The 14,351-nt window shown below is 31.2% G+C and overlaps 2 protein-coding genes across 6 annotated transcripts; both read left to right on the top strand.

Moving 5' to 3' along the window:
* Positions 1-1,184: 1,184 nt before the first annotated feature.
* LOC114176724 (cyclic phosphodiesterase-like) lies at positions 1,185-4,589 on the top strand. 3 transcript variants are annotated; one of them, XM_085670793.1, is made up of 5 exons: positions 1,185-1,697; positions 1,774-1,994; positions 2,640-2,731; positions 2,825-2,887; positions 4,160-4,589. In XM_085670793.1, exons 1-2 carry the CDS (start codon positions 1,211-1,213, stop codon positions 1,977-1,979), a joined length of 693 nt encoding a protein of 230 aa, XP_085526919.1. In that variant the 5' UTR covers positions 1,185-1,210; the 3' UTR covers positions 1,980-1,994; positions 2,640-2,731; positions 2,825-2,887; positions 4,160-4,589. The 3 variants fall into 3 exon arrangements, with proteins under 3 accessions (XP_085526919.1, XP_085526918.1, XP_085526917.1); XM_085670792.1 differs by having other exon boundaries at positions 1,187-1,697; positions 1,774-2,731; positions 4,166-4,542; XM_085670791.1 differs by having other exon boundaries at positions 1,187-1,697; positions 1,774-2,731; positions 4,160-4,542.
* A 2,805-nt stretch (positions 4,590-7,394) lies between these two features.
* LOC114177477 (floral homeotic protein AGAMOUS-like) lies at positions 7,395-13,559 on the top strand. 3 transcript variants are annotated; one of them, XM_028062845.2, is made up of 9 exons: positions 7,406-7,574; positions 7,953-8,191; positions 10,739-10,820; positions 10,996-11,057; positions 11,209-11,308; positions 11,447-11,488; positions 12,061-12,102; positions 12,977-13,143; positions 13,279-13,559. In XM_028062845.2, the coding sequence occupies exons 2-9, from the start codon at positions 7,962-7,964 to the stop codon at positions 13,280-13,282; spliced, it is 729 nt and encodes a 242-aa protein (XP_027918646.1). In that variant the 5' UTR covers positions 7,406-7,574; positions 7,953-7,961; the 3' UTR covers positions 13,283-13,559. The 3 variants fall into 3 exon arrangements, with proteins under 3 accessions (XP_085527571.1, XP_027918647.1, XP_027918646.1); XM_085671445.1 differs by lacking the exon at positions 13,279-13,559 and having other exon boundaries at positions 7,395-7,574; positions 12,977-13,147; XM_028062846.2 differs by lacking the exon at positions 12,061-12,102 and having other exon boundaries at positions 7,405-7,574.
* Positions 13,560-14,351: the final 792 nt, after the last annotated feature.

Genomic DNA, 14,351 nt, shown 5'->3' with positions numbered 1-14,351 from the left:
TTTTTGTGTGTATATATTGTAGTTGAAAAAACAATCAATAAAGGGACAATAATTACATTTCCAATTCTGTTTTATCTTTGTATAAGGATTATCTCAATGAAATCAAATTTATCCTTATGAGATAATTCTAAATCTCAAATGTGAAAAACAAATTAAAACATACACAAATTTTAAAATTTATCTGCTTTTGTGTATTCAAATAAAATATTTAATTTATTACTTTTAAATAGAGCTGTCAAAATGGATTGAAACTCGTGAGCCAACATGACTCACTACGGGTTTGGACCGAGTTAGATTGAAATTTTTTTACAAATTTTAATATGGGTTGATTTTTGACTTAGCTCACCCGGGTTGAACCCGTGATGAGCCGAGTTGGCTCACCAACCCGCAAATAAAGGGTCACACAAATATTTTTTATTAAGTTGGACTTTGCATTTGGGTCATGTTAGGTTATTGTTTTTAGCCAACGCATAGATAATTTGTATTTTGTGATTTTGGTTTGTATTTGAATTGTATTAAAGTTTATTTCGATTTTAATTAAAATTATAATTTAGTTTTGACTGAAAAAAATTAAAAAAATTGTATTTTTTTAATTAAGTGAACTCGTGAGCCAACCCGTTTAACCCACCAACTCATGGTGGGTCGAACGGATTCAAATTTTTTTGGCTCGCTAATAAGTGATCCGGGTTGGGTTGACTCACTAGATGATCAACCCGTGGTGAATCAATCGAGCCGGGTCGCACTGAGTTACCTGTTTTGACAACTCTACTTATAAAACATATGAAATCGATAAATATTATTCCATTTAAATATAAGTTTTGACTCTTTATTTTAATTAATTCAATTATAAAATTTTATTTAAAATAATTAAATAAAATATATTTTATTAAAAATATATAAACAACTTAAATATAATTTTATTATTAAAAAAATTAAATGTTATGATTTTGCTTTTATAAAATAAAATATTACTATTAAATTACAATTATATTTTTATAAATTTAAATTAATATAATAAATATATTAAAATTTTAAAAAATCTCATGCATTTTAAGACACAGTGATGAAAGAGGTAGAAGGTAGTAACGTGTCATTCATTGAGCTACTTGGTTGAGTGGTGTGGAGTTGCCAGGGTTGAATCACTTAAGAGATTTCCCAAATTAGCATATAATAATTAATTTCCTTTTGTTTTGATTTTTTTATCCAAGAGATGAGAATCCAAAATATGAGAATCGCAGTTTGTGTTATTTTAGTGTCTATAATTTATATATTATTAACACAACTTGTAAATCTAAATCTACCAACCCTAAATCTAAATCCCAATCAATTTCCTCAAATTTCATTCAATTCAATTTCGATTATGGCAAGCGAAGCCGTGTACTCGGTGTGGGCAATTCCACCGGAAGACGTCGACGTCAGATGCGCCAACCTCATGACGGCCCTCCGATCCGACTTCGGCGGACCCCACTTCCAACCCCATATAACGCTCGTTGGAGCCATCAAACTCACCGCCGACGACGCCCTCGCCAAGCTCCGATCAGCCTGCCAAGCCCTCAGGCCCTTCAACGTCACCGTCGATCGCGTCGCCACCGGCACCTTCTTCTACCAGTGCGTCTATCTCCTCCTTCGCCCCGACTCTCACCTCCTCGAAACCGGCGCTCACTGCTGGACGCACTTCGGCTACGCCAGCTCCACTCGTAACTTTCCTTTCACTCTCCTATAAGAGAAAGAAACTTCTTCGAAACGTTGATGATTCGATTCCTGTTTCTGCAGCTTACATGCCGCACTTGAGTCTTCTCTACGCAGATTTGAGCGATGAGGAGAAGCAAAAGGCTCAAGAGAGGGTTAATGCCATTGATAACGCACTCGCTGGGTTGACCTTTCAGATAACTCGTATCGCCTTGTACAAAACCGACACCGAAGACAAAACGCTCAAATCTTGGGAGAAAATTGCTGAATGCACTCTCACTCCAAATTAGCCTCTGAACTTCAATGCCAGTTCTTCTTCTTGTTTCTTCATTTCCGCTTTATTCCCTCGTTCTTATGCTGCCTGCTTTGCAATTTCCATATTCTATACATAATAGTGAAGGCACTGATGCTTCAAATATTTATCGTATTCAGCAATTCACGAGTCTAAAATAACAAAACTATAAATGTGAAGCCATTAATCTGCATAAGTTTTTCCGTGGCAACATCATTCACCCTTCTTCTAAGATTGTTTCTTCACCCGATTCCTCTGAACTAGCTTGATAACTATTACATTAAGTTTTGTTGTAACATGAGAAAATGTGCGGAACACAATCTTTCGTGTTCTATTTCAACCTGGTCTTTTTATTGTTCACATTCATGTAAGTCTACCCAAATATATACATCTCATTTCGTATTTGGTTGTTCTCATTCTCAAACTATCGAGACCCAAGTTAAAGTACGCTACTAGTTCGAGTTTGTATATGCCAAGAGCCTTAATGTAAGTAACACCAGGTCTCTTTAGGTACTGCTAGATACACCAATGGGTATTCCAGATAATACCCCAAGGGCAGGACTAATAGAAGAGAAAAAAATGTTTCCATGAGATGTTTTTGTCTGAAGGAAAACTAGTAAACCTGTATTGTACTGAAATTCTCTTTTAAAGGTGCCAGTATGGATCAGATGAAGAGGAAGTCGCAGAGGAAGAGGAAGAACAGAGACAGAGGTGTTGCAGTGATGTTTGATGGGGGGTAAAGCTCCGAATGTGGGTCAATCTGGTTTATGATTCATGGTTTGGTTTTAGAACGCTAATTTATGAGCTCATTCCTAACACAGTCTTATATGTGCATACAACCAGGGTGTCATGAAGTACTTACTACTGAGCAGTCGTTCTTATGGACGAGTCAAAGCTCAAAACAGAGTAAAGCTACTCTCAAAATATTTCTTTTGGCATATGCATGTAAAAACTTTTGCATGTTTTTATTAAATGATTCAAGCGGAAGAGTAGAGATGGATTTGCGCGTTGCCTGATAAAATTCATCCACGGTATTTGTGAAGATTTTAACAAATTCAAACTCACTTTACTTTTATGCCCTTTTTATATTATATATAATTATTAATCATAATATATTATTATTAATTATTATTAATATTATTTATTTTTTTACTATTATATTATTATTATTATTAATTTATTACTATATATATAACTGATTATATATAATAATAATAATTAATAATATTTATTTATATATATAATAATTAATAATATATGTAGTAACTAATAATATATTTGTATATAATAATATGTATAATAATTTTTATAATTAATTAATAATATATATATATATATATATATATGTATAATAATTAATGATAATTACTATATTGTTAAATTTTAATATTTTTAATTCATCTAATAATCATTTAATTTTATTTTTATCATCAAGGATATTTTAGTAATTTTTAAATTTTATCTATTAAAACTTTTTTTTAATCTATTACATCAATCAAATCAATCACAAACTTTTACAAAATTCATTTCTAAATTCATTCTTTTTACCTCTAAATCCACTCAAAAAAACACACATATTCATCAACTCAAATCAACACAAATTCATCTTCACACTTTTTCTTAAATCTATCCTACTAAGTGAACACACCTTTAAGAAAATATTAGTTGTTGTAGGTTGATTTAATTTTTTCTAACTGACATAATTAACATTTTCTTTGATTTATAAAATAATTTGACCTTCAACGGTTGTGTAGAAATACGTTTTACTTGTTTAATGTTACAATAATTAATTTTTACTTTTTTTCTCAATTATCAATTTTTTATATTGTGAATGTATAGTAATTGGTTGTTCAATTGAAGATCTTAAATCACAAATCCTAGATCCCACCATATTATCGTAATAAGTGAGATTAAATACATATTTTGATGTATTTGTTCTTGTTTCTATATCTTTACTCTATCATCCAATTAGCTTCACAAAGCACTCGGCCTCAGTCTATATAATTTCTTCTTCCTTTGATTACCAAAATTATCACAATATCTTTTCTTTTTCTTTTTCTTTTCATTTTGACTGGTTTTTGCAACAATGTTGAGATTGACTCAACTATTTAATCTTCTTTTGTATACTTTTTCTGTCTTTAAGATTTTGTTTACGTTGTTTTCAATGTTTCCTTGTAGTTGCAGGCTGGGTTTCTGTTTCGTAGGATTCAATTATTACACTCATCACATAATCAAACTTCCTCAACTTGGTCCTAAGAAATTTCTCCATTACTTTATTAACAAGAATATCTTCTCCGTGTCACTCATAATATTCACCAAACTGTAATGTAACACGTGAAAATACTGGGTGGTGATGTTACAACTTTAATTTTTGGTTCTTTTCTACTCCTTTGCAAGATAACTTCAAAATATCCCTTTCACATGTGGCAGTTTCGGGATATTTTCACTTTGCAAAAATCTGTGTAATCTACTCATGGCTGAATATGTGACTCCACCAAATATTATGTACTTTCGAATGTATGACCACATCATCATTTCTTCATGGTTAAAAGTTATATGAAGTTTGTGAGTGTTGATAGGTAAGATATATAATTTGAATTTTTTATTAGATTTTTCTGTACTATTTCTCTGTTGTGTCTTCAATATATGTTGATGATTACTGATTTTGAAATTTTAAAATATATTAAAAAAAAAATTAAAGTATCAATATATTATATATATTTTTAATGTTCAACAGAGAGCAATACTAAAAAAAATCTAAAATCTAGGATGTGGTAAAATATAACATGTGGATGGTAGTGTGAATGGCATAGATGTCTAAGATGTGTTGGCAATAGGGGTGGATAGGTGTTGTGTGGGAGAATGAGTGATGAATAGAGGAATCTGTACCCACTAGACAATTTCACTTGCTATGTCCAATCAAGACAAGTATGTGAGAGTTGAGTTGCATGCGTAGTTGGGGCATCCATGGTAAACTCATAACCTATTCTGAAACCATGCACAAAAAAGGAAATTCACTCAAGTACCTATCATCAAATCAACTATTGTTAGAAATCACTCCTTTTCTCTTTATTCTTCCTTCCAAAAACTAATTACTGCAACCAAAACAATCCATCCTAGTTATACTTTAAGATCATGATTCTTCTTCTTCTAATTAAACCGTCACGTACACTGTTTGGCAAGTACAATTTAGAATTCAACAACAAGCTATGATGTTGCTTAATGGAGTCTATATTAAAAAAGTAAACTTTAAATGTAATTAAATTTGTTAATATTTTACTGTACATTTACAATCACATTAAACATGTTAAGATGAGAAAAATAAAATATAATAAAGATGGGTGGCCTACATTGCATGCCAGCAAAGAAGCACACCAGCTGTAGAAGGAGGATAGAGAGGATGAATTGTCACATACATTTCCATTGGGTCACCACAATGCATTGAGGTACAATACAAACATAACAGTGACAAAAAAATGTCCTCGACTATAACTAATACAATTCCAACAATAAATCAACATGTTCATTAAGGATTACAAAACCTTCAAAAGGGACTAAAAAGAATAAAACTTTGTTGTGTTGTCAGTTTGTTACAAAAGTTAATACCACAATACTCCCAAGAATGCGAATTCTTGGACGCACTTTGTATGTAGCTGTAGCATACCTTAAATGGAAAATTAGCAACATCATGCATTAAATATATGTGCAAGTTCAAGCAAATTTTTATTTGGAACAACACTCGTATTTAGTTTTTTTAATTTTCATTTTGTAATCATGCACTGCACCCTCTTTTAAACATTACATTTAATTTGTCCTATGTGATTTTTATTTTAAAATATGTAAAATAAAAAGTTTTTTTTTTGTAATTAAAGCAAAAATAAAAATGTTCAACAACGTTTTAAAAGGCACTAATCTTTTTGCGAAATGAAAACTGCGTATCTGTTTGTGACTTAGAGCACATTTATTATTCTATACTTCTATACGGACTTGCGTATCACTTACGTAACTGTTTGCAAAAAGAAGTTGCTTCTTTATGTTTTTTATATTGTAACTTTAGAATTTTTTAATTGACTATAGCATTTTGTCAAGGCAGAAAAAAAAACATATATTTAATTATTATAAGTTTTTAATTCTGGAAAAGGTTTCAAATTTTAATTATTTCTCGATCATCATGCCCTTAATGTAAACTATTTAGTAATTCATGAATAGTTAATTTTGATGTTAGAATTTGATTGGACTTCAATATATAATTTTTTATTTATAAAACTTAAACTTAGCGATTTACTTAATTTAACTCAGACTAACAACGATATCAAAAGTTTAAAGTTTAATTATTATTTTGGTTTTTTTTCAAAAATGTTAAATTGATCTTTCAATTTTTAAAATTTTAATTTGGTATTTTTATTTGATTTTTTTATTAAATTTCTTAAAATGAATTAATGATTTTTTATCAAAATTGAACTATTATTTAATAAAACAAATCATCATTATTAATAATTTTAATTTTAATAAAAAATTCTTGATTCCTTCCAAAAAATTTAATGAAAAGAATCACGTTATATCAATTTTTAAAAAATCAGAATTAAATAAAAACATTTAAGGACCGATTTCACATTTTTAAAAAAAACAGAAACAAAATTTAATTAGTTCATTCCACTCTTAGAGTACATTGTAAATTAGACACTAATCAATTAACAACATATACAAAATTAATTGACACACGCAAAACAACATGTATATTGTACAACACTGTTGTATTCTTTTGATAATAAATTTCTGTGTAGACCATTTTTTAATGCATTTTCAATATATTATCTTTTACTTCATAGTTTTTTTTTTTTTTAATTTAAACTGAATTACAGGAAAAAACCAATGTTATGTTATATGTTATGTATATAACACAAAATACTCATTACTACTGATACAGTCTAAGATTTTAAGAAATTTTGCAACAGTTACAGTTGCAACATGAAGAATTTTGAGTCATAGCTGTTCACATTTTTCACTACAAAAATCACAACAATTTAAAACCTCACACAAATATGTAAAAGAGTTTCCACTGAGTGAATCACTGAATCATATCATGAAATATCTCTTGTGCTATGTTTGCAACTTCGCTCCACGTCCCTTTCACCCCATTAATAATCGTTTCCACCACACCCTCTCTCTCTCTCTCTCATGCCCTACTTCCCTCACTCGTGAATCAGTTTTTCAAAAGTGAAAAATATTGTTAAGAAAGTTAAGTTAATTTGATTCACCTCAAGTGATTCATGGAATTAGAAAAAGAAAAGTGAATAAAACATAAAACATAAAACATACATATATACATACAGATGCAGACGAGTGTGTGAGTGTATACACACTTAGTTTCATATGCATAAACCAGTAGTATATTATGAAAGAAAGATTGTTTTTCACTTTATAAATACCCATCTTTGCCCACTTTGCTTTCATTTTCTGATTTCTCCTGCTTCATCTGCTAAGTGGAAAAAAGAGAGAAATATATACACACACACACACACACTATGCTGCTAAGGGCTTGAACCTGCTCCCCTGTCCTGAATATAACTTCTCCATTTTGTTTCCTCACCAGGTTAGTGAGCAAAATACTCAAACATCACCTAAAATCCCTTCTCAATGCTTCACCACTTTTTTGGGGTCAATCAAACATATTTTCCCTTCATATATACCAAGATTTGGCAACACAACTATAGCAAGATTGTGAACTATATTATTATTACAAGCAAAGGAAAGTTTCAAGTTAAATATGTTCATATATATATATAGCTTGTGATTCAAAAGTTGGGTTGAGGCCTTTAGGGGGTGCTTCCATTTCTTGTTTTTAACACTTTAGATTCTTTCTAAGCACACAAAAATAGCTGAAAGATCAAAGTTTACTTGGTATTTTCTGAAGTGTTCTCCTTTTTATGAGTACAATGAATATAAGATGATGATGTTTTACTTGATTCAGCTTCCAGCCATGGCTTTTCCAAACCAATCCATGTCATCAGTTTCTCCCGAGAGAAAGATGGGAAGGGGGAAGATTGAGATCAAGAGGATTGAGAACACCACCAGTCGACAAGTTACCTTCTGCAAGCGCAGAAATGGCTTGCTCAAGAAGGCATATGAGTTATCTGTGCTTTGTGATGCAGAGGTTGCTCTCATAGTCTTTTCAAACCGTGGCCGACTCTATGAATATGCTAATAACAGGTCTTGCTTCTTTTTCTTTTTTATTTTTTTCCATCTCTTCATTTGATCCATACCTTAGGCTATTTCAAGCTTTATTTGTGTTCTTCCCAATTTTTTTCCTTCTGTTTTTGCTGCTTCTTTTGGGAATGTTAAATTTATAATTTTGCTCTTGCTAAACAATCTTTTGAAGCATTTTGTGATGAAGAAGCTATGGTATAGTTAATTTTTCTTCTTTTTTTCTTCGTCCGTCTGATTTCTGCAACCAAGGTTCACTTGTCTTTGTTTATTTTGGCCTTTTTCCTTCTATGAGCTTTTAAGCTCATTCTCCTTCTCTATTTTTTTTTCCTGTTATGACACTTATATTCCTAGTTCTTGATTTGGTGGGCACACGGATCTGGTGTAATAGATTGATATAGAAGCACTATGGTTGTTAACTTGTTGCAAGAGGAAAGGATTTGGGGATGCTATGAAGGTCTGTGATATCAGCCAATCCCTAAAACTACTCCTCTTCAACTTTTTGTTTCCTTTTTCTCCTTCTATCACTTCCACTCTCTCTCTCTCTCTCTCTTTCTTTACCCATCTAAATGCTAAAGCTGTCATGTTTCCATTTAGCAATCCAGTTAGTTAAACAAAAAGAAAATTTCTCATTACAGTCTCAACAAATTAATTGTCAACGACTCAAAGACTTAAATTGAAATAAATCAGCGAGAAAAATAAATAAAAATAGCTATTTTTCAACCCATTACAGCAAAATCTTCTCTGAAACATTGGGATTTGACACCCCTCGCAAGATCTCAGTCTGGGTTAAAAGTAACCCTAGAAATTAGGGTTTTACTAGTGACTGAAACATAGTTTAGCATAACTAAGCATAGGGGGAAGGAAAAGAAACCGAGAAACTGTTTTCTCATCTCAGCGTGACAAAAACGTGAAAATAGTCAAAGTTAATCGCACCACATTAATTTCTCGCTGATTTGTTTTAGGAAATGAAGTTTTGGTAACTATGGTTAGGGCTTTCATGGAATAAGGAGGGGCTAGAGTAGGATTTGTTTGTCTTTGTAGAAAGAATCTTTGGACACGTCAGACGGGATTTTTCAGTTCTTGACTTTTGACAGAAGATTTTAACTATTTCATACTTAGAAGTTGGAATTGGTATCTCTTTAACTCGTGCATCTGATAACCCTAAAGTTGGATCTTCTACAACTGAGAAACTCTCTCCTCAGCCTAGAGTAAAAATTCTTTTACATAGCTTTGAAACAGCAAAAGACAATTGAAGAGAGTGATGAAACAATGAGGGTCCAAACTGGGTCGTCATAATTTCACTGGTAGCTGTTGGAGCCTTTGCATTTGCTCAAGATCTTACACTTGCATATTTGTGAAAGTTGTAGACTGAGAAAGAAAAAGAAAGAGAAGGGTTTTCTTGGCTTAATGAGAGAGAGTGTGTAAGTGAGGTAAATGGGGGCAGAGACAACGTACGACAATTTGAGATAGCCAATCACAGAGTTCTGAGCATTTTGGCTTCTTCCATGCAATGTGAAGCGTACAATTACTGCTCCTGCTTCCTGATAATTGCAGTAGCTGAAATGAACGGCTGTGATGGACACACACTTTCACACAGAAAAAAAACTGAGAAAACAAAATTCATATTTTGTAGCATGATACACTGTACCATATGACTTAAAAAGCTCGCACCAAAAATCAAATGGTATCACTAAAGTTTTGTTCAAGTGATAGAGTTGTGTTCTTTAGCTATATTATATCGTGAGTCAAATGAAAAAATGGATTTTTTTTTAATAGAGATAAAACGTATTTCACTGTTGTGTATACATCAAGGAATCAGTATCCATGATTGGAAAATATTCTTAATGCTAACATGGGAAAACAAATTAGAAGGTTAAAATCGAGGTGGGTATTGGGGTGTGGCTGAGAGCATTATCCACTGTGAGATGGGTTTCCTTTAAGTAGCAGAGAAAAACTAGGTCTAGAAGTGGTTGAACCAATCATATTGTGGGAACCTGTGCCACCGTGGCAGCAGCACCCAATCATGGCTCGAGGATACTAAGGTATCATCAGTTCATTGAAAACTGGAAAGTTTATGTTTCTACTCTTTTTTTTCATCCCTAATTTATTTCTTGTCACAAGGTTTTTATCTTGTTATTTTAAGATTTTATTTTTATCACATCCAATCAGACTTTGACATGAAGATTCTGAGAAATAGATAATCTGATTTTGCTTTTGTTGCGTTCAAGGTTCAGTCGACTGAACCAGTTGGGTGATTTGACATTCATCCATTGCCAAACTCTATGGTTAATCTCCAACTAATCGAACACACTTTTCTTTTTCCCTTTTCTGTTCTATTTTTATATGATCACGTAGAAAGAAACATACGTGTACATTTATAATCTTATAACAGGAAAGTTTGTGAATGTATATATAAGATTTTTGTTTTTCATAACGAGGTCATAATATTGCAGAATATTAAATGTAAGTGATCTTATTGGTATCATGAAAAGCCTTCATTTTCATGGTTATTTTGAATATAAATTGTAAGTGATCTTATTGTTATCATAGTGTCAAAGCTTCAATTGAAAGATACAAGAAAGCAAGTTCAGATTCATCTAATGGTGGATCTGCTTCTGAGGCTAATGCTCAGGTATTATTATTAATTCCTGCTATAAACTTTTTCAACAGAGCTAAACTAAATCCCACAGCTTTATTTGAACCTAATTAAAGAATCATAGATACATCAAAGATCTTGCAGAAAAAGAATTTTGAATGAAATTGAAATGCATAAACTAACTTTTCTAACCATTATTTCATAATTTCAGTTTTACCAGCAAGAAGCTGCCAAACTGCGAGTTCAAATCAGCAATCTGCAGAATCACAATAGGCAAGTTGGATATTATCATGCATTAAGATTATGATACCAGAAAAGTTTCACTACTATAAAAAAAAAATATGAACATATCTTAAGTATTTTAATCAATATTTTATTTAGATTTAGTGTTATTCAAATATGATAATAATGTTTTGAATTGCAGGCAAATGATGGGTGAGTCTTTGAGCAATATGAATGCCAAGGATCTGAAAAACCTAGAGACTAAATTAGAAAAAGGAATTAGCAGAATCCGATCAAAGAAGGTATTTCTTGTAACAAGAAGTTTCTTCTTTCTACGTCCTTTTAAAGGATAAAATCTAATCTATATTTAACTTGTTAGTGTGTTCTTCTAATTTTGTCTTCTTTTCATTTTTGTGCTACTTTCCAAACACGTACATCAGAATGAGCTGCTATTTGCAGAAATTGAGTACATGCAGAAGAGGGTAAATGTTTTCCTTGTACTCTTCTTCAAATTTTTAAGGTCATTTTTTTGCATTATTTGTCTTTTTCTGCACTTTATGTCATTGGTTTTGAAAGGTGAATGATATATTAGTTTGTGATTTCGTTCTAATTGCCTCCACATTAAAACTGAGTGTGTTATTATAATGTTTTGCATCTATTTATTTGTCAGTTTCCTTTCAATTTGGTCATTTTTCTAGGTTTTTCCTAAACTAGTCCTTTGTGGAATAGGCTGTGTGAACTTTGAACATTCATAAAATACATTAATATACAAATAATGTTATTATATATGAACTAGAAGTTCATATATGTTGAATTTATGTCTGTCATTTCAATGAAACTGATTTTCTTTTGAGGTTTTGGATTGCAGTTTGGACAATTTGTATAATGAAAGTTTGGCTGACATTATTTTTCCCGGCTATTCCTCTTGTTCCTCAATTGTTCAAATTCATATATACGTGTGCCTGTAATTTTTATTTTTCTTTGGGGAGGGGGTACAAAATTTCTTCTATAATGGATTTCAAAGCATATAAGGTAACTAAAATGTGCGTTACAGGAGACAGAATTGCACAATAACAACCAGCTTCTTAGAGCAAAGGTTTGTCACATGGCACTCTATGGTTAATTTTTACTCTTTTTTTATGTTTTTTTTTAAGAAAAATTATACATGTATATACTAAAATGCTTTATCAACACTTATTAGGACAATAAATTCCAAATGTAATCTCCACAACTACCTCACAAGATACCATGTAATAAGTGGTATTAGGGGCTTGTTAGCACAGTTAGTTTTAGAAAAAAATAATAGTTGTTACTTGTCTTTGTACTCAGTTTCTTCAAATAAGAAGCTAGAGACTTTTTTGGGATCAAGGAGTATGAATAAACACTCTTGTGTAATTCGTGGGGATAAATTATAATTTCAAGAGTTGTTTTTCTCTGAGACTTACTAGCCGAGACTAAGTATAGTTATGGAAAATGATTTTTTGACTATTAAATTTTAACAACTTTCTTTTATAATCTTAAGTGGCATTTTTTAAGTGATTCACTAATTTTTCATTTTCTTATTCTCAATATTTCAAAACCACTTAGAAGATGACATCTCATGTTGTAAAAGAAAGTTGTTAAAGTTTAGTAGTTAAAATATCATTGTTCGATAGTTATTATATCATGAGGAATATGTAGTTGAACCATTTGTGTTATCTTTAACTTACCTTCCACTTAGCATCATGGTTAAGATATATTATCTTTTCTTGTCCTTGTTTGAGTATCAAAATAGAAAAATGGGTGAATTCTTTGACCCACTATAATAGAAAGTTTCATCTTTTTTTCAAGATTAGAAACACTAACAATGTCATAAATGTATGAAAAAGAAAATCATTTGTCATGACAATTAAGAATGTAGTGAGTGAATCTTTAATATTGTGGAAAATAGCAGTTGTTTTTGTAACTTATTTTTTGGATTGAGAGTGTAGATGGCAGAAAGGGAAAGGAGTGAGCATAATGTTAACGTGTTGTCTGGAAGCACAAGCTACGAATCAATGCAATCTCAGTTTGATTCTCGTGGCTTCTTCCAAGTCACTGGATTACAACCCAATAATAACCAGTATGCTGGACAAGACCACATGTCCCTCCAATTTGTGTAAGCTCTCTCTTGCAATTGCAGTACCTTTAACATACATTCATTATGTAATGGTTATTGATTTAACTTGTTCATAACTTAAATTTGGTTTATGAAAAACCCTAAATCTAATTACTGTTCCTTTATGTTGTGCAGTTGAAGAGTTTAAGGTTGAGAAGGCTAAAGACTGAGATTTAGTATTGTTATTGAGTATGATATGTAGGGAATATGCAGAAGTGAATAGGTGAAATTCATTTAAGTATTCCCCTTAGTACTATATATGTTGTGACTTTGTAGACTTCAATAAGCTACCCTGTAACCATGTGAAAGGTTCTATGGACTGTTTATTATGTATACTGATACTCTGAATACAGAGATTGCACCATGCCATATTTCTCAACTTTTGTTGATTTTCCATTAAAATAGTCCTTCTTATATATCTTTTTCACATTTTACTTACTATGATTTCTAGGTTTTTTACATGCAATGGTTCATGAGTATGCTTGATTTGGATATGCTTTATTTAGATAGCAGCACTCCCCATGCATGTGTTTCTTAGTTTACATTGCAATCTCATTATCACAAATTTATTATTATTTTTTATCGATAAATATTTTTTTACTGGGAAGTTGAACCAGAACTTCTCGGTTGTCTCAACAACAATTATATGTATTCAGTTCTACGTGAAAGCTTGAGAGTTGAAAGGAACGGTGTTCAATCTACGGCCACAAGATTTCCTGTTTGTGAAAATTTTAAGGCCAGATGACTAGTGAAATAGAATACTAGAAGCACACCGACAGGCATTACCAAATTGAGAAAATCAAACTTAAGAAATTCCAATTAAGTAGTAATACAGTGTATGATTCAATGTTTATAAGTAATTCAATAGGAGTTTGATAGAGATCAAATAATTTTAATGAATTTTGTCAAAATAGAATTGTATAACTTTCATGTCATATTGATAAAATGAAATTTAAGTATTTACACCTCATTTAATCGTATGTTTAAACTGAAGAATTTCTAATGTATTAATCTAATTTGTTATAGTTAAACTAGAAAAACAATTAAAAATTTGATATATTACATGAGAGATGACTATGTAACATAGTCATACCCAAAAATGTATGTATTAGTCATTAAAACTATACAATTAGGTTCTTTGAGATAGTTTCAAGACTTAGAGCTGATTTCCATAAAAGCAAAATTGGAGTTTTGGGTGTGTATAACGA

This window comes from Vigna unguiculata, chromosome 3 (assembly GCF_037176805.1).
Source record: "Vigna unguiculata cultivar grain cowpea cultivar isolate G323 ecotype 2 chromosome 3, ASM3717680v1, whole genome shotgun sequence".
In the NCBI taxonomy this organism is placed as follows: Eukaryota; Viridiplantae; Streptophyta; class Magnoliopsida; order Fabales; family Fabaceae; genus Vigna; species Vigna unguiculata.
This window is presented reverse-complemented; position numbering and strand designations above follow the sequence as displayed.

Coding starts and splice junctions, on each gene's coding strand:
- LOC114176724 (XM_085670793.1), top strand. CDS start 1,211: ATGAGAATCCAAAATATGAGAATCGCAGTTTGTGTTATTTTAGTGTCT. Junction 1,698..1,773: donor CGGCTACGCCAGCTCCACTC/GTAACTTTCCTT, acceptor CTGTTTCTGCAG/CTTACATGCCGCACTTGAGT.
- LOC114177477 (XM_028062845.2), top strand. CDS start 7,962: ATGGCTTTTCCAAACCAATCCATGTCATCAGTTTCTCCCGAGAGAAAG. Junction 11,058..11,208: donor AATCTGCAGAATCACAATAG/GCAAGTTGGATA, acceptor TTTGAATTGCAG/GCAAATGATGGGTGAGTCTT. Junction 11,309..11,446: donor GCAGAATCCGATCAAAGAAG/GTATTTCTTGTA, acceptor CACGTACATCAG/AATGAGCTGCTATTTGCAGA.